The 19,239-nt window shown below is 32.7% G+C and overlaps 1 protein-coding gene across 4 annotated transcripts in view; it reads right to left on the reverse strand.

Moving 5' to 3' along the window:
* Positions 1–1,789: 1,789 nt before the first annotated feature.
* The window catches only part of LOC149794015 (brother of CDO-like), a 251,172-nt gene continuing 233,722 nt past the window's right edge, over positions 1,790–19,239 (reverse strand). For 3 of the 4 annotated variants that reach the window (XM_089967952.1, XM_089967953.1, XM_089967954.1), the window contains 7 exons: positions 18,493–18,705; positions 17,704–17,894; positions 14,772–14,991; positions 13,065–13,340; positions 12,510–12,736; positions 10,801–11,254; positions 1,790–10,083 (listed from right to left, as the gene is read on the reverse strand). In XM_089967952.1, the coding sequence (XP_089824078.1) occupies positions 9,947–10,083; positions 10,801–11,254; positions 12,510–12,736; positions 13,065–13,340; positions 14,772–14,991; positions 17,704–17,894; positions 18,493–18,705 (1,718 nt within the window). In that variant the 3' untranslated portion in view covers positions 1,790–9,946. The remainder of the gene's footprint in view (positions 10,084–10,800; positions 11,255–12,509; positions 12,737–13,064; positions 13,341–14,771; positions 14,992–17,703; positions 17,895–18,492; positions 18,706–19,239) is intronic. The other variant, XM_089967955.1, reaches the window with a different exon arrangement.

Below are 19,239 nucleotides of genomic sequence, written 5' to 3' on the forward strand. Positions count from 1 at the left end.
CTCAAAAACCAGAGAAATACGAAAAACAACACAAGTAACAAACAACAACTAATGTAAACCAAAACATCCAGCGTGCCTTTATGTCATGTACTACAGAAAAGAAAAATGACCAAAGAAGAGTGAAGAAGAGGCAAGCAAGAAACTAAATCTTAAACACCAAACAAACGAACAAACATAAACGGAATCTAAAGAGAAACGAAAAAGAAAGATTATTGTAAGTTCACCTTTGGTGAAGTATTGGAAGAGACGCAGTATGAATACGGATATTGTTTAAATCATAAACCTAACAGATCTTAAATGGCTATTTAAAAAAACTCGAAAGATCCAGAAGGACAAACTTGATTTGGAACAAAAATTAAATTAAGGTAGTAACTGTTACAAATATATAAAGAATTAATACAAGACAATAATAATGACGCTCATATCAATAATGTCTATGACAAAAACACGTAATTCTAAAAAAAAATATAACTTCTAAAGCATATATAGTATACACTAACATATAATGAAACGCCTTAGAATAATATTACAGTTGGGGGCGGGATCTCTTATGTGGCCTGAACCGATCAAACAAGGGAGATAGCCACCAAAAATAAAAATAAAAGATCAAAGGTAAGAAACAGGACATTGGACCGTGAGTACACACTAAGCAGGTGGGATGCGTGACCCATGCAAACCTTATATAACCAGACACAGTTACTACGATTTTGAGGCATATTCAAGGCATGCTCGAAAGAGATAAAATATAAACAATAAACCGAAACAGATAGAAATTCAGTTATTAAAAGAATGAGGGGGAAAAAATGCTTTAACAGACGATGAACGAAATTAAAATACCATCACATAAACTGTTCTGGTTTATGACGAGTAGATCTAAAATCTACCTGTGAGTGTGTGATTTAGATTTTTTTACGTAGCTTTAACAATTGCTCAATCATACCGCTATCGCAGTTTGACAACTTATAATGATTTTTAGCACTGGGGCATCATGCCGCAGACATATAGCATGATGTCTCACCCATCCACATTATCCTGACACCAGTCCGACCAGTCCTAACACTAATCTCTTAATGTTCTGCTCTAACCGATGCAGCTGTTAGTACCATTTTTAAAAGCCTCTGCTATGACTCGGCCAGGGTTCGAACCCGCGATCTCCCGCATCCGAGGCAGATGCTCTACCACTAGGCAATAGGAGTGGTCCAATTTACTAGTGAATGAAAGACGCATAACCTCACTGCATAAACCCTCTTCATGCAGTAAAGCGAAAAATGACAAATGAAATGATACATTCTAAATGTGAATTTCTTTAGCTGTTTCCTAAAATGCAGGTAATTTTATACACTGTGAAGAAGTACAGAAGATGGGTTAAAAAAAAGAGAGGTTCCAACAAATTTGGAGATAAATCAAGTATGTGCTAATGCCAATTATAATTTCCTTACTGGTTGTGCATTTTCCCAGATTGCAAATGACTTCAATTTTGCTGCATTTATCTGAATACAAGTTGCATAGACTGACAGAGCGCGTGTCCATATATGCCGTCCTATAATGTGCCAGCAGACGAGGGCCTATAATGCTTGATTTGAAATCACAAGTGTAAACTTGGAAATATCAGTTGAACAATGAAGATCCTAATATGATGGCGCATTCAGCGACGGTAGATTTTGGCTCTATGCTATCAAGACCTATATTAGTGAAAGCAATACATGGCCAAATGACACGGTTCATCGGTTCATTGAAGTGTTAATCTTCCGTTAAATAAGAGCCTTTCGAACAAAACAAGAACAATGGATTATTTTGGTCAACTTTTATTTTCATCATTTTGTATAAATTACTTATATACAATGTATTTTATGTTATGATGTACAACATTGCAGAATCAACATATAACCACATCCACAAATCATCTGAAATCACACGTTTCTAAAACACAAAACATAATACTCAAAACAGGAACTTTCAATTTTTTCACATCCATCACACTGACATTGCCATTTACTCCATCACAGAGAAGTACCACATGTTCATAGATATAATCTACTTGTTGAATATTTTTAAACAAGAATGTCATTTCATCATTGTCAATATATTAACAACTAAGTCATACAATGCAAAATAATATGTCTCCCTGCTTCTTGTATTACACTCATAAAAATGTCATTCTGTTCCTAAATATAATGACAATTTTGTAATTAAAACTTGCTGAAGAATTTTCAAAAATAAACACAATTATCTATCAGATAATAAATACATCAAAGTTTAAGGCACAATACAGTACACTAATAATACACCTTTCTATCTATTACAAATAGTTTAGGAATATCACTTAAACATTTCGATACAACATGAGTCCAGATTCAGTTTCTACTGTACAGTTAAAAGTTAGAGATATTTTTTTCTTCTTTCTATTCCCTTTCACCAAAAACAATCTTATAACAGTGTGCTGTTATTTCCTTCTGTTATGATTTTTGCATGCTAGCAATCGTTCAAGACAAAATAGTCATTACTTACACCAACCCAATTCTAATCAATAAAAATATTTGTACTGCTAGTAGTGAAAGACTATAAACTACAAATATTTACCCTTGAACAAATTATGAATTCAATACTGTATCATTAACAAACTGATTTCAGCTTCCTTAAATAGCTTTGGTCAATAGTACATACCAATTCAGGCACATTGAATGTCCAGAAACTGAAAATATGTTTTCATATGGGGTTTTTCTCTCTTCTTTTCAATTGTTTAACACCATCACCTACCTGCCATCTGTGTGGAATGAAAATCAGGATGCCAATGGGGAAAGAAAATCAGGATTTGGAGAGAAAAAATCGAATCAGTATTTGCGACCATATATTTTAAAAAGTTTACAAAGGAATTTACATCTCTGCTGTCTTGTGCTATTTATTTCATGTGAAAGATGTATGATACAGTCATGTGAAGAAAATCAAATCAAATCAAATCATTTTCCATTTTCATCTTTTATGCTGATATTTAGCGTCAAATCAATCAACGCGAAATATAGCATAAAAGATGAAAATTGAAAAATGATAAATGTTCATAGCATAACTGTAGTGTATTCCTTCTAGTATTTCTGTATCAATTTTGGTCTCTTTGTGCAGCCATCATGACTTAAAGGGAAGTTTTAAATTTTTTGTCATAATTTAAAAATCTTGATTTGGGGTAAAAACTAATTGAAATTTTCGGATATTTTTAAACCAACATCCATGACGATCCCAAGTAAATTGGGATAAGTGGCTCGTCTGCTATCATGTACATGTACACAAACCAACCCATGTTAATCCATTTATTCCTGAAAATGTCACTTACATTAACTATCCAGTATTCTTACTTCTGTTGAAAATCTTATTGAAAAAGGTATTTTTCAATGATACCCATGATTTATGATCAATAAAATCTTATTTCTGATTTGTTTTACTTGGTTATTTACGAAAATCCAAGTAAAATGGACACCAATTTGTTCCATTGATTGGCATTACAGCAAACTTAACTGGGTTCAAAATGTCACTTACAACAGTGAAGTGTAAAATTAGGTAAACTTCCCTTCTTACATCAAATATAAAATCAAGATTCATTTCATCACCAAATTACTCAATTCTATAAAAGCATAAAATTCACTAATTTCATCTATTTATCTTTTTTCCAGGGAAATATTTCAAAAAGTAGAATGCACCCTAACATGATCAAATATACAGTTTATACTTGTTTACAAGTTGAGTCAACTGCAAATGTTACACACTTAGCTCTTTCATAGCATAATGCAGATATGAGTCTGTGCAGTGTTAGGAGGAAATACCATAAATACTTACTCATAAGTAGAATTCAACTGCAAACTGCACGGGCCCAGATCTGCCATCACATAATATGCCAGCAGATCTGGGTCTGTGCAGCTTGTTAGGAGTAACAGTAAAATAAACAACATATATAATGGCCTGCTGGTGTATTGTGCTACAGCAGATCAGGATCATTATAGTTTGCAGTATGAATGAACTTATAAGCAAGTATGTATGCTAGTAGAACACAGATTATATAAATCCTAATCCTACCGGTGTATAATCAAAGAGCTGGGGTTAGTGTTGTCTGCAGCTGGTTTCAACTTGCACACAAGTACATACTGTAAGTGTCCAACATACAACAAATATTATAAAAATATGCTAACTAATTTCATACCATGCCAAAACAAAGATCACATGAGGAGTATCTGAAAGTACTATTTCAACTTTTGTTGTCCAGGTAAAAAAAAAGGTCATTACAAATTTGTATTTGTATTGTAAAGCAAAGTGCTTGTATTTCAAACTTTTTTATTCAGAATCTTGTAAATATAACTTTTTTCCATTTGATTTTCAATATGATTTATAAATGTTGTTTCTGGAGTGATTCCAGATGAATCAAAACAAATGAATAATTTATAAAAATAATTTTAGAGGAAGACAGTCAATAATTTGCATTTTTATGAAATAACTCTAGATGTTACCTTAACAAATGTTTATTTTTTTAAGGAAAATACAAAGTGAAAATGGAATTACTCTGAAGCATTAGAATAAACCAGACTGAAAAATCATAAATGAAAAACATTTTGAAGATTAAAGAACATGAAAAAGTGGAAAAAACTGATCATATTTATCCTTGTTGAAAGATGTGTCTAAATGAAAATTCCTTGTACTGACTTGATATTATCTGCATAACAATCTTTTATGGCACAGGTACTTTTGTTGGCTTGATTATTTTTGTTTCTTTTACAAAACCTTTCAGCAAGAGAATGTGACTTTTGTTTTCTTTTGAAGAACAGAACCAGAATTGTTTTACCCCCCCCCCATCCCAATTTTATTATTAGAGTCTAGAATATAAAATATTGACCTAGGAGTGTAAGTTTACTGGCAAAAACCAGATTTACTTACAATGATTAATCACCCATGTTCATTCTTATCTTATCTTTAAATTGCTTAGCAATATTACACTGTATTAGCTATTGAAATAAACTTATAGTCTAGCAAATAGAAAGAAAGTGACACCAAATTATGCAGCAAAAACAAACAGGAATTCATAATACTTGCAAGCAAAGTTAGACTTAGTTCAATGTGTATCTACACTTTTTAGTTACTACAAGCTTTGTTTCTTCCTAAGTCCAAAAATTTATATCTACAAAGAGGTGATTGAGATAATTACATAAACATCACATGTGGTATCTACAATGAGATAGATAATTGTTAATCTTCAAAATGAATGATGCATTTGTCAAATAAAATGACTTACTTCCAAAATGAGGACTTTTTACCTGTACATAATACTGAATAACGTCTATGTACAAAGTGAGGACCATATGTTCCACAAACAAATTGATGCATGACCTACAATAGTACAGATATGGTTGCATACACATGCATTGTATTCACCCAAAAAACTAGAAATATGTCCAATGAACACAACTTTCTGTTGGTGAAGGAGCATACAAACTAAGCCACATAGAGACCCTATTTATTTGTGGTGAGAAAAATAACATGGAACCCTTACATGAAGAACCCCATGGGAATCTTGAAATTTGTGCAAGTAAGTAAGTAAGTAAGTGTGTGTATGTGTGTGTGTGCATGTGCATGCATGCATGCATGCATGCATGTATGTATGTATGTATGTATGTATGTATGTATGTATGTATGTATGTATGTATGTATGTATAATGCCTTTATGATGCCAATTAAAAGCAATTTTTAAAAAATTGAATTTGCTAAAATACAACCACGATTATTTAGTTACTTCAATTTGATTTAGGCATTCTTTGACATGCAGAAACATGCCAATTCCAATTATGCCTGTTACAAAGAAATTCATTTGCTACCAAATATTATGTACAACTATGCAGTAAGAGAGAGACTAAGCAGTAAGACAGATGCCCTTCAGTAAGATGGACTATGCAGTAAGACAGAGACATGTTAACAAGGTGGAAACATTGCAATAAAACAGAGACTAAGCAGTAAGACAGACATATTGCAGTAAGATAGAGACTAAGCAGTAAGACAGACATATTGCAGTAAGATAGAGACTAAGCAGTAAGACAGACATATTGCAGTAAGATAGAGACTAAGCAGTAAGACAGACATATTGCAGTAAGATAGAGACTAAGCAGTAAGACAGACATATTGCAGTAAGATAGACCCTGTGCAATAAGGTAGAAACAATGCAATAAGATAGAGACTAAGCAGTAATATGGACTATGCAGAAGACAGAAACTATGCAATAAAAGAGAATATGGAGTATGATATAGACTATGTAATAAGATAGAATTAATGCAGAAAGCTATGCAGTAAGATATTGTATGCAGTAAAACACTATGCAGTAAGATGGACTATGCAATGAGATAGAAAGTATGTAATAAGATAGAGACTATGCAGTAAGATAGTATATGCAGTAAAACACTATGCAGTAGGATGGACTATGCAATGTGATAGAAGGTATGTAATAAGATAGAGACTATGCAGTAAGATAGCATATGCAGTAAGACAGACTATACAGCAAGACAGACACTGCAATAAGATAGAATATGCAGTCAGTTAGGGACTATGCAGAAAGATGTGCAATCATACCTGTATCATGATGCATTACCTCTTTATTATTCAAAATTAGTTTCACAATTTAAAAATCAGCAAGTCAGTTTAATGTATGAAAAAAACGTTCATTTTGCAATAATAAGAGAAAAAGGCAGTGAACCAGAACTTGTCAATCAACAGACTAGTACAAATCTGTTATTGTTCAGGTCAGAGGCCAAAACTTGTTTGCAGTATACAAGGTAAAATAATCACATTCCAGTACTGTCATTACAGGATAAATGCAATAATATCTTCAATAGTTAGTAGGAATTGAAGCAAATTGGAACAGGGTCTATTCATTAATGATAATGGTCTCTATACAATACCTGTATCAAGTGTAAATGATGATTCATCATATATATATATATATATATATATATATATATATATATATATATATATATATATATATATATATATATATATATATATATATATATATATATATATATATATATATATATATATATATTCAGGCACATGAAAATTTGCACATTCACAAAAGACACTAATTGTGGTCATTTGTGCATACACAAATTTTCTATATTTTCTGAATTCATTTACATATGGCTTTTTCTTAATTCATTCTCTTCTATTATAGTGTCTTTTCATTTTAACAACAGTATTATGAAACCATTAGAAGAATATTAACTATGAGCACACACAAATGACTTGACAAGGCAAGGAAAGCTCTCATGTACAAAGGGATATTATATAAAAAAAAGAGGTAGATCACCCTGAAGAACACATATGTCAATACAAATTGCAAATGAAAACCATACTGATGTTCTTGCAGAAAATGAATATCCATTTGAACATGAGAATTCTACTGTGTATGTTCTATACATGGTGCATCGTTTTGGGCAGAAACTTTGAGCAGTTAAAATCTTGTCAAGAATTTCAATGAAATTGTTTTCTAGGAACCAATAATGAAATTTAATTAACGAAGATTATCAATAAAACACTTAAAGTGGAATTTCTTGTAAATATACAAATGTTACATAAATGTGAGAATTTGTTTCCAGTACCTGTTGTACTCAACGTTTTTTTAAAAGAATTAGTTCCTGTCATTTATTTTCGTTTTTTAAAAATGTTAATACAATATCTGAAGTGAGCTGTCACCATGCACAAGTGAAAGAGCACCAACAATTAATTTATAATTGCAACATTCAAATATTGTGTTTATTATACATACACAGACTCAGAGACATGCACACGACACACAAATGAATAATGTAGGTCCTGACAACCATGTTTCAACAGACAATTTTGCATGTGTAAAATGACATAGCATATCTTAATTTACTAGCAGATTTTAGTTCCATTGTTTGTAGTTGGTTGGATATTATGTTCATTAGTCATAAAGGTTTTGAAAAATACAACAGGTAGTTAATGAATATCCCAAGTTTGATTCTCCTGAAAAATGTTGCCATTATATGAAACTTTTCAGTCCTATGCAAACACCTTTGGAAATTCTTGATAATAATAATAATATATGCATACCTACCATCTCTACTTACAAGTTAAGTCAAACTGCAAACAACACAGACTCCAACCTACCTTTGCATAATGTATTGGCAAATCAGGGTTTATGTTGTTTATTCTGCTGCTTACTCCTAACAAACTGCACAGACCAAGATCTGCAAGCATAATATGTGATGGCAAATTTGGGTCTGTGCACTTTACAAATGGACTGCAGTTATTATATATATATCATCATCATCATCATCAACAGGTCATATAATATTCTGTAATGCAGGATAGATCTGTTTTAGAATTATTCAGTAAATCATCCATCTGTGAACTGATATACTTCCCCATCTGAGAAATCGAAGTCAGTGATGAAATTGTAATCTGATTTGGTGAAATTTCATTCCAAAAAGTCTTCTTTAAAGAAAAGTGCAATATGTGATCTGGATCGGTGCAGTTTGCATTTGGACTTATATATATATATCTTTAAAATTGTCTATACAGGGATTAAGACTGCAGCGGCTCAATGGTTAGCATTCAAGTCTGCTAGCAACAGCCTCAGTAGTGTGGCTCTGTGCAAGATAAAATACTCTCAGCTTGATATAATCCTTCATCTAATAATAAGTTAATATTAAAAAAAATAAATCAGATCATAAACAAAACTGATTTGACAGCTATGTCAGGTGCCCTGTCAGAATGCTTTTATTTCATGACCCAATGAAACTGGTCATTGCTGCTATTTCAGTTTTCTGATAATCATGTCAAGTTCAAATGCCACTAAAATAGTGTCAGACTTTGCTATAGTGGTTGCCTTAACAGAGTAGCCACTTCCATATTGAGGTATGTCACATTTATCTATTTATTTGATGGCTATCTGCACATTATGATCACTCCCAAGTGTGAAAAATATAAAATAGGTCTGAGTGCATTTTCCTTTTCAATTTCATATTTACATGTCCAATGTAAGAAATTTACACAAATGAAAAATGTCTGTTGATACATAAATACGAAGAATCCACAGATAATCTATAATTTAGCAACAATTTAAACATTTCTCGTTATAAACATTCATGGCAAATGCAGAAACATGCTGAAGAATTCTCTTCAACTTTACCCTTAATCATATGTAATAATGCAACTGGGTGAAAAACAGTAACATGATGTGGCCCAAGGGATGGGTTGAAAATCAGATGAAAATTATGATGTCTTTCACAATTTCTGAGTTCATCCACACTAATGAATATGCATATATGCAACATTTCTTGCCCAATAGGATTTCGATAAACTGTATAATTATACCAAATACTTGCACCGGTAAAGTATTTTGTTTGTTTCCACAAGTTCCTCATACTTCCATTCACACCTCCTTTTCAAGGTATAAATGAACTTTATTCGTGTGGTGTTTGTGCTACTTGCAGTTTTGATCTTCCTTAGTAGATCTGCACATTTTGTAAAGTTCAAAATATAAAATATTTGTATTTGGAAACCATAAATAGTTGCACTTCTAGTAAATATCTTCTTTCTAGGGTCCTCAAGCACATTGGCACATAAATAATGCTTGTGTCACTTTCTTCAATGTAGCATAAAATTATCACATATAGACAAGCACCAATCATTATACAATGTTGTCATTACTGCAGCAAAGTAATGACATAATGCACAATCAAGAAGATATATCCTGAGAATGACGTAAAGCACTCCATATGAGATTCTTTCTGTCAGGTGACCTGCTAATGGAATTGAAAAAAAAAAAAAAATTCTCGTTTGATCAAGGTATCCCAGTGGCTTCTATGCTTATTGTCCATATAGGTCCAACTGGTTGTTTGAAATATTGCAAAAGTATATAATATCAAAATTCTTTGGCAAAACAAGCCCACTATCATACCCCATTTGATGCCTGGGGAAAGTTTTGACAGTCAGTTTCACCACCTGGTAATGACGTCAAGCACAAAACTGACTCTCCAGATTCTGCCGACTCAGTTGTTTTACTGAAAGCAGAAATCTCCATAGTTCCCTCTGAAATGAAAGAAAAATGCAAGTTAATATTAACACAAATCAAAATGTATCTGACAGTTTTCGTACAACATGCTTAAAAACTGCAGAATACAAAAAAAAAACCTATTAAACAAACAATTAAGGTTTATACACAGATTTAATAAATACAACATTCCCTGTACCTGTCCAATACATACTGCTATAATTTAAAATATTGGATTATTTGGGTTAATTGTCCACAAAATGGTTATAATTCTATTTTCTTCTTCTCTCCTCAACAAGGAACTGTTCTCCTACATACTACAGGAAATGCTGTAGGGGAACTTTCAGAAAGAAAAAGGCAGCAACAGATTCAGTACTTTACTTGGCATAACATACCATGGGCATGTCACAACAGTGACCACTGGTAGAGGTTTAGAGACCTAAGCCAGGTGTAGTATCCCATAATCAAGAAAACAATTGTTAAGTGTGTCCTAAAATAAGTGCTCAACATTAGCCAATCAGAAATATACAATTTTTCATGTTACATACCAAATGAATAATAATAAATGATCAGTGAATTAGTTATATTTTCTTACATAAGTTATTTTCCGCATAAACCATGCAGTATAAAACATCACCAAAACTTTTAACTATTACTATGTAATTCCCTTGTATACATATAGTTGAGACAAACAAAAAAAACATTTCTTATTAGACATAGAATAACTAAGAAAACATCCCAAACAATAAACCTACCATTACTGCTCAAGTCTGTATTTGTCGCTTGATCTTTTTTTGCTTGTTCTGTACTCTGCATTCTGTGCCGTCTCTTTCTCTGTTTACTATTAGGATAACTATTAATACCACCTGTAAAATCACATGATAAAGCACTGTCACATGACCTATGCACATGGTCATGTGACCCACACAACTGGTCACATGACCTTATAGAATTGTTAAGTCTTGGTGGCATATCCGAGAAAATGCAGTGTTCATGTGGCACCCTATCTGCCACTGACAAAGGAGAGCACATCGGAGAATGACCTTGGTGGATGGTCTCCTCATTTTGTATGGCTGGAGTATCAAGACTGTAATTTGAATGCTGCAAAGAGTTTTCAAGACTCTTGGACCTGTTGATATCATTAAAATTGTTGTCACTGGCCTTTGAATGATGTCCTGGGATGGTTCCATTTGGAAGAAATGAAGAATGCTGGAACAAGGGATTTAAAACATTTTTAAATAATACAATAAGCAAGGTTCATTCATACATTTCAAGTACTGTGAAATGTGATTAAGGCAAAAAAAGTTTTCACAATGTAATTTTCCATGTGATAAAATTAATTATGAAAAGTGTTAAATGGAAGACTCTTATACATGTTTTGTAATATATTCATTACAAAACAAGTGTTCTAGCAAACCCTGTCGAACATGCATTCATATGAGAATGTATCAGAAATAAGTGTTCTGTGGAATCCTGTAGTCTCACATGTGTCTATAAGATAAAAACAAAAGCTACACTAAACACCATCACTAGAAAAGTGATGACCATGTCTTTATGTGTTACCACAGGTGTGACAAAACACCACAATTGTTAAACTGAAAACTATAAGCTATTTAGCCCATATTTATCCAATGAAAATCCCATTCTTGTTGATAAAACCCAGCCCCATTTGTAAAAGGTTTTTCAAATATTTACCACAGATATCTTTGTCTGATAATAAGCCAGTCCCCATTCTAACTTTTTGACTGGTCCATGGTCTTATCTTTGTGATAAAACAATGTACATGTTGGAAAAAAATCTGACACCAGTCAAGTCCATCATAATCTATCATTTAATCTGAGGACCATGAATTTTACCAACTTTGACATTGGACATGAAAATTAGCACATCAGAAAGTTCATTTACAGAAGACAAACCAGGCAGTGTCTACCACAGTGAGTCCTAACCCTTGTTGCTGCTTTCCAAAACTGGCCACTAACATGACCTCCCTACCCTCAGGCTTACAATGGCATTTCTTATGATGACTCTTCATGATCCTACTGAGGACCTCCTGCAGCTCTGATCAGTTTTAATGGCCCATTCAGCACACCATCCCTTCATTTACATCATGAACTGGTTACAATCCTAAACGAGGCTGAGTACAAATGCACACATCAGCAACCCAAACGGAAGTCTAGTTGAATGTGTAGTGACCTAACATGGAATTAAAATTTCAGGAAGACCAAATTTCTAAACTTTTTAACAGATCTTTTATTTTTTTTCTTGATATTTATGTTGCTGTATTAAAGTTGTTTCCAATGAAATGCATCTGTTTAGAAGTTCAAACACTTTTTGAAGACTAGTGAACATTTTAGTATTTTCATTGCTGATGACAAATTGAAGCTTTCTGAGGTAACAATAAAAATTCAGCACTTCTGAAAGATCACATGAAGCTAGAATAAATTTGAACTTTTGGAAAACTCACCTGGTAGGTATTGGATAAACCTTGCATATTTGCTGTCTCCATCTCTGACAAAGGGTTTACATTAATGTTCATTTTATGATAGTTATGAGGTATGTGGCCATTGGGTGCAAAACCGTTTATGCCATTCATCCCAATTCCTCCGTTGACATGTTTCTTTCTCAAGCTGTCCATGTAGATGTGTTGGGATGGGTCCTGGAATTTGTTACGGACAGCATCATTCATAGCATCTGTAAAATGATACAAATAAAACTTAGAATAAATCATAATTACTCAAGTATTTAAACACTATTGATAATTTAGACAAAATCCATAAATTTACATAAATTTAAAATTTACTACCAAAATCATTTGCATACAAAGTGATACGAGCTGATGCTTCCTATGTGCAAAAACAAAATACTGAAAAAAATTTATGTTTATCTGCTTGATCTGCAAAATTGGTCCAATCAACTCAGAAATTCTACAGAATGAGTAATTTATTCTGGGTAAACTCTTTAACATATGTGATATAAAACTCCGAGGAAGTGGCATACGTCCAAGTAAAGTCTTCCATACCCATCATCCGTCTCTGTTGTCGTTGTTTCCACCAGCACATGAACATGAAAATGATGAGCAGAAACATCATGACCCCCAAAACGATGCCAAGGATCATGTACAACATCTCACTGCTGGTCTGTGTCCCTGTCTTAGCTGGCTGCTCATTCATTTCTACTGGGTTTGACCGAGAGGTAGATGTGGGGACCAAACTGGGGATTTCATTGGGGTTCGGCCCCGATTTGGGTGGTTCTGGTTGCCGAATGGGTGGGATGAAATTCTGTTTACCAGAGGCACCTGTAATGTACACAACAACTGATTTAGTTTTGGCCTTATACATTGTTCCATCTCATTAAAAGGAAATGATAATTTGTAAACTGCTTAAATAGAGAAAGAACACATTGCTTTTGTAGACTGAATATGTTCTCAAACATTAATTAATTAAAGGTACTTTATCAGGAGACAAGAGTTCTGCTCAAACACTAATCAATTAAAGTTAATTTATCTGGGGACAATAGTTAAAGTCAAGAGAGTGAACTCTGCTCAAGCATTAACCAATTAAAGTTAATTTATCTGGGGACAATATTTGAAGTCAAGAGAGTGAACTCTGCTCAAACATTAATCACTTAAAGTTACTTTATCTGGGGACAATATTTAAAGTCAAGAGAGTGAACTCTGCTCAAACAGTAATCAATTAAAGTTAATTTATCTGGGGACAATAGTTAAAGTCAAGAGAGTGAACTCTGCTCAAACACTAATTAATTAAAGGTAATTTATCAGGAGACAATTGTTCTGCTCAAACATTAATCAATTAAAGTTAATTTATCTGGGGACAATATTTAAAGTCAAGAGAGTGAACTCTGCTCAAACACTAATCAATTAAAGGTAATTTATCAGGAGACAATTGTTCTGCTCAAACATTAATCAATTAAAGTTAATTTATCTGGGGACAATAGTTAAAGTCAAGAGAGTGAACTCTGCTCAAACACTAATCAATTAAAGGTAATTTATCAGGAAACAATTGTTCTGCTCAAACATTAATCAATTAAAGTTAATTTATCTGGGGACAATATTTAAAGTCAAGAGAGTGAACTCTGCTCAAACACTAATCAATTAAAGGTAATTTATCAGGAGACAATTGTTCTGCTCAAACATTAATCAAGTAAAGTTAATTTATCTGGGGACAATAGTTAAAGTCAAGAGAGTGAACTCTGCTCAAACACTAATCAATTAAAGGTAATTTATCAGGAGACAATTGTTCTGCTCAAACATTAATCAATTAAAGTTAATATATCTGGGGACAATATTTAAAGTCAAGAGAATGAACTCTATTCATCATCGTCACAAAAATAACATTAATTATTGCAAGTTTGAGCCCAATTATCTTTTACAACATTCATCATTGGTTATCTTTTACAATACACAAAGTCGTTTATGATAATCTTAAGGTCATGCAATATCATTGTTTGCTTCTTTCATTATTGTTATATCCAGCATTTATCATCTACATTAGTAAACATGTATTTGTTGTTGCCGCTCTTCAGCTTGTCCAGATGGAGATATTTGAAGACAAACTAAGTTCAAATGAATTTTTCTGTATGAAGCAATGGTCACTGTATATTCCAGCTACAAAATCTGAACTTTAGTGGAATTTGGCACTAATCTTTTGCAACGACACCTGGATCTTGTAAATGCACAAGAACCATACTAAAACACAACTGGACTTACCTAGTGTTCTCCTGACAACAGTATTGCTGAACTCGCTATTTCCAGCTGTGTTGAAACTTTGCATCTTAATGCTGTACTCAGTGTCTGGAGTCAGATTTTTCAACATATGGGCCCTCAAATTTGGGCCTAGGAGCATTAGCCGTTTGTACTCCTCAGAGGAATGGTAAGGCTTACTATAAATGAAGAATCCTTCAACAGGAGAAGTCTCTGATGTCTTGTACTGCAATTTAAAAATATTTTTTTGAGCGATTGGTTAAATAATTAAAATGTAAATTTAACTGGAATAACTGTGTTTGCCCATTCTACAACTGAAAGGTAGCCTCACATAAGAAATCCAGCCTACATTGCAGGGTGATAGAAAAGAAACAAGTGGACCACACACCTGGCTGGCAAATGAAAGAGCAGTTAGCCAAGAAAATAGAATCAGTAGGATACATTCTTAAGAAATTCTTTGAATGGTGTTGATTGCATAGGTAGTGAAATTATTCTTTCTAGGTTTCACCAGTTTTTGTATTTTTATATTTGGCACATCAGCATTATTTGTCCAGTATTGAAAACATCCAGACTTTTTAAAAGCCTGATATCAGGATGCAAAATTTGTCAAATTCTTTGAGCAGTTTCTTTTTTTATTGATGCAGTAGTTTAAATATTTAACATCAGCTGCTATCTTTTATGGCATGTCAACATCATTTGTATAAATTTGAAAGGCATCAGGTAAGATGCTATCTGTCAAATTTGATCAAATTCAGTTGAACTTTAATTGAGAAGCTGTTAAAGTTTTATTTTCTTCACTTTGTAGCAATAACAGCCATACGTATTAATATAAACTTGAAAGGCCTCGAGATTAGAATGCTTTCTGTCAAATCTGGATATTTTTAAAGATAAGAACTAGTTTCAGGCCATGATGCCTTCTGTCAATACTGATTAAATTCTGTTTTGTGCTTTTGAGAATCTGTTTGTTATGTACATTTAATTTGCATTGCTTGTTACTCTGTTTTTATTTATTAATTATATGCTCTGTGTTATGTAAAATTGTATCTTGTAGTTGACCTTGTCCAAAATCAAGTTCTTTGTCTACTTGATTTCTATTAATTCTGTAAACAACTAATACATACTTTATATCTTTCTGTGAGTGTAGGATAAATATTTAGATTATTATCTAAGTCTCAGTCAAGGACATTATGTTCACCATATTCTTTATTATAATTTTAGTAATAGACCATGTCTAATTATAGCCTGGATTGTTCTGGAAATGAACTTTTGTCTTATATCCTGGCTCATCTTTTGCATATTAGTTTTTTACATTATCTTGTTTACTTAAAATTATTCATCCATGCCATAAGATCTTCAAGCAGACTCATTTGTTGTGTTGTTCACTGTTTGATTTAGGCTGAAATTATTTAATTCAAAATATCCTTCTCTGGAAATACAAAGTGCTCTATAATATTATTGGAAAGAGACATTAAGTGTGAATTATAGTGAATAGAGACAAGGAAATCTTGGATTATATTACTGTGATTCATCAACAACTGTTGGCACATCATTAAAGTTCAGGTCTTTGGTAAATTAGCACATTGGAGACTACAGCCCATTACAGGCACATCAACACCATCAGTACTGGAATTTATTTAGAATGCTGCTAAAGTTTATTCAGATCTTTAATCATTAGGATTTGTGTAAGAACTTCTAGAATTATTTGGGATTTATTTTGCAATACTTTAAGTTATTTTTTACATTTTCACTTGGTTTTCAAGGCAAAAATATATTTGTTGAATTTTACAAAGCTTATTGCTCCTCACTCTTTTCTTTTACTTATTGTAAGACCATAGAGTCTGTTTTTAGTAATGGTGGTCATATCATTTTTCATTTATTGGTACCAATGATCACCTTTGAAGGCAAATCAACACTGACTTAATAAACTTCAAAAGCCTTCATGCCAGGATGTTTTCCATTGAATTTGGTAAATTGCTGATCAGCAGTGTTTGAGAAAAGGTCCTTTTCTGTAAAACATCATTTGAAGATTATTCTGTATTTAGTAATGGCAGACATAACTGACAAAGAATTGGCATCATTTGAATGAATGTGAAAGATCTTTGTAGCAGAATGCTCTGGAGAAAATTGTCAGTCGTGTCCGAATGATGAATCTACATCATTTTGATTTTTTTTAAACATCTTTATGTCAGCATTTGTGAAAATTTTTGTTACATTTTTGATGAGCAATTGTTTTAGAACTTATTTGAAGTTTTTTCTGTTTTAAGTAGTGGCTGCTATACTTGATGGATTGGCATCCATATCGATATCTGCAAAATCTCAATGAATATACCACCTAGGCAGACTGAGATTATGCTTCAATCACATACAAAATTTGTAAATCATATCTTGTATACTGTGAGACTGTAAACTTCAAGGCAACTTTGTAAGTATTTTGAGCATAAATAATCTGACTTGATGTAATTATAATCAGTTACATCATTTTCTTCTGCCTTTCTTAGGACTAACCAGATACCATGTGAAGTCTTAAGTAAAAAAACCAATATGTCCATCTATTTAGAAGCAGCCGAGATGGCAAGATTTTCAAAATGGCTGCTGTGACAGCCATACTGAAAATCTGGGGGTTGATGCCTTGGGATGAATGTATCTATAAAGCTTGGTAGCAATTCTCTAAGTAGTTAATATGGAATAGAGAAGAAAAAACTTTGAACAAATGGATGCTGGATGAAATACCATCACAAAATGTAGTAGACAATTTGCTGAACATACCACCAATGATGATTTTTTGGGTACCAAAATGGCTGTCTATGTTTTGATATACAAAAGTACAAATAGATAATTCCAAAAAATTATGAGCTATCACATTAACTCATTGAGAGCATGCAAAATAAAGAACTTGACTGGTTTGTTGTAGTAAGACAAGCAGATAATAATGCTGTACCTGCCACATCACATTCAACGCATAGTTGTTTTCGTGTTCAAGTTCAATCACCTCCACAATTATAGGTGCAGTCTGTGGTGGAAGAGGTTCATTGGCTTTTTCCACCTTTATCACATATTTGTTGGAGTTGGGTCCATGTTTGTTATCATTGTTTGAATAAACTGCTGCTATACGGAATTTGTATGTCCCACCTGACAACAAAAACAAAGATACAATTCAAGCAGTCATAAAGTGCTGTCTTGATGCAAGTTAAACAGTGCATTTAGTAAATGGATATTAATTACTTTAGTATATCCCTCCAAATTTTGTTCCGTTTTATTTGCACCCTGATTCCAATAATAACCACATTTACCATCAAATGATCATTCCTCTAACAGCCATACATTCAAGAACTTAAATACATTCAACTGATTCATTTGTTAAAAATGTTCTAACTTACATTCAAATATTTAATTCTATTTCTTGTAAAACAAGATGAATATTTTTTCATCAAAACTTCAATATAATGCTTGTCTAAAACTGAAATTTATACATTTGTCTTAAAATAAAATTTATACAGTTGTCTTAAACTGAAATTTATATAACTGTCTGATATTTAAATTTGTACAATGGTCTGAAACTAAAATTTGTATGACTATGAAATTTAAATTTTTACGACTGTTTGAAAAATCAAAATTTGTAAGGTTATCAGAAATTTAAATTTTCTAGAAATATTTGAAACTAAAATTCTTCTGCATGAATTAAAAAATGAAACTTTTCCAAATACAGTGTGAAATTTTCTGTATGGACCTGGTGTAAGCCTTCGGACTTCGTACATATGCAGGTGTCCTGGAATCTCATCATTCTCGGTTTTCCAATTACTCTTCTCTGGAGCCAGCTCCTTGTACTGGACACGGAAAAATGTGATTTTTAGCCCATCATTCTCAGGTACTGTCCAGTTCAGCATCACTGAAGAATCAGACAACTGTTTTACCTCTGGAGCAGAGGGTGGTACAAGTTTCACTGGAAAAGAACACATTTCATTACATGAAGTTTCATTTTGTAGCATTTTGATTGGTCAAACTGCTAGAAGCAGTATCTTCATAATGTTATCACTCTCATGACTGAATGCCAGGATGGTTTAAGATTCCACAGTCTCACCGAACAGCTTTGTTCATGTCTTTGATATACGAGGTAATGTCCAACAACTGACTAAAATAATGCAAAAGGATGATTTATCTGTGACATTTCCTATTTTAGCACAAACCTCAAACTTTATTACAGCTGAAAAACTTTAGGAATAATGTTGTTATATAAAATGATTTGTGACATTTGATTGTGGTTTTACCAAGAATTTACCAACCTTGTCAAAAATCACTAATTGCACATGTTTACCTCCCTGTGGAAAAGGGAGGTGGTAATAATACTAGATCAGAATGTCTGAATCAGAATGTCTGAAAGAGCTGGTAATAATACTAGATCAGAATGTCTGAAAGAGCTTGTAATAATACTAGATCAGAATGTCTGAAAAACTTTTCCATTGAATCCATGATCAAT

Source organism: Sinohyriopsis cumingii, chromosome 8, assembly GCF_028554795.1.
Source record: "Sinohyriopsis cumingii isolate HCF-2022 chromosome 8, ASM2855479v2, whole genome shotgun sequence".
Lineage (NCBI taxonomy): Eukaryota > Metazoa > Mollusca > Bivalvia > Unionida > Unionidae > Sinohyriopsis > Sinohyriopsis cumingii.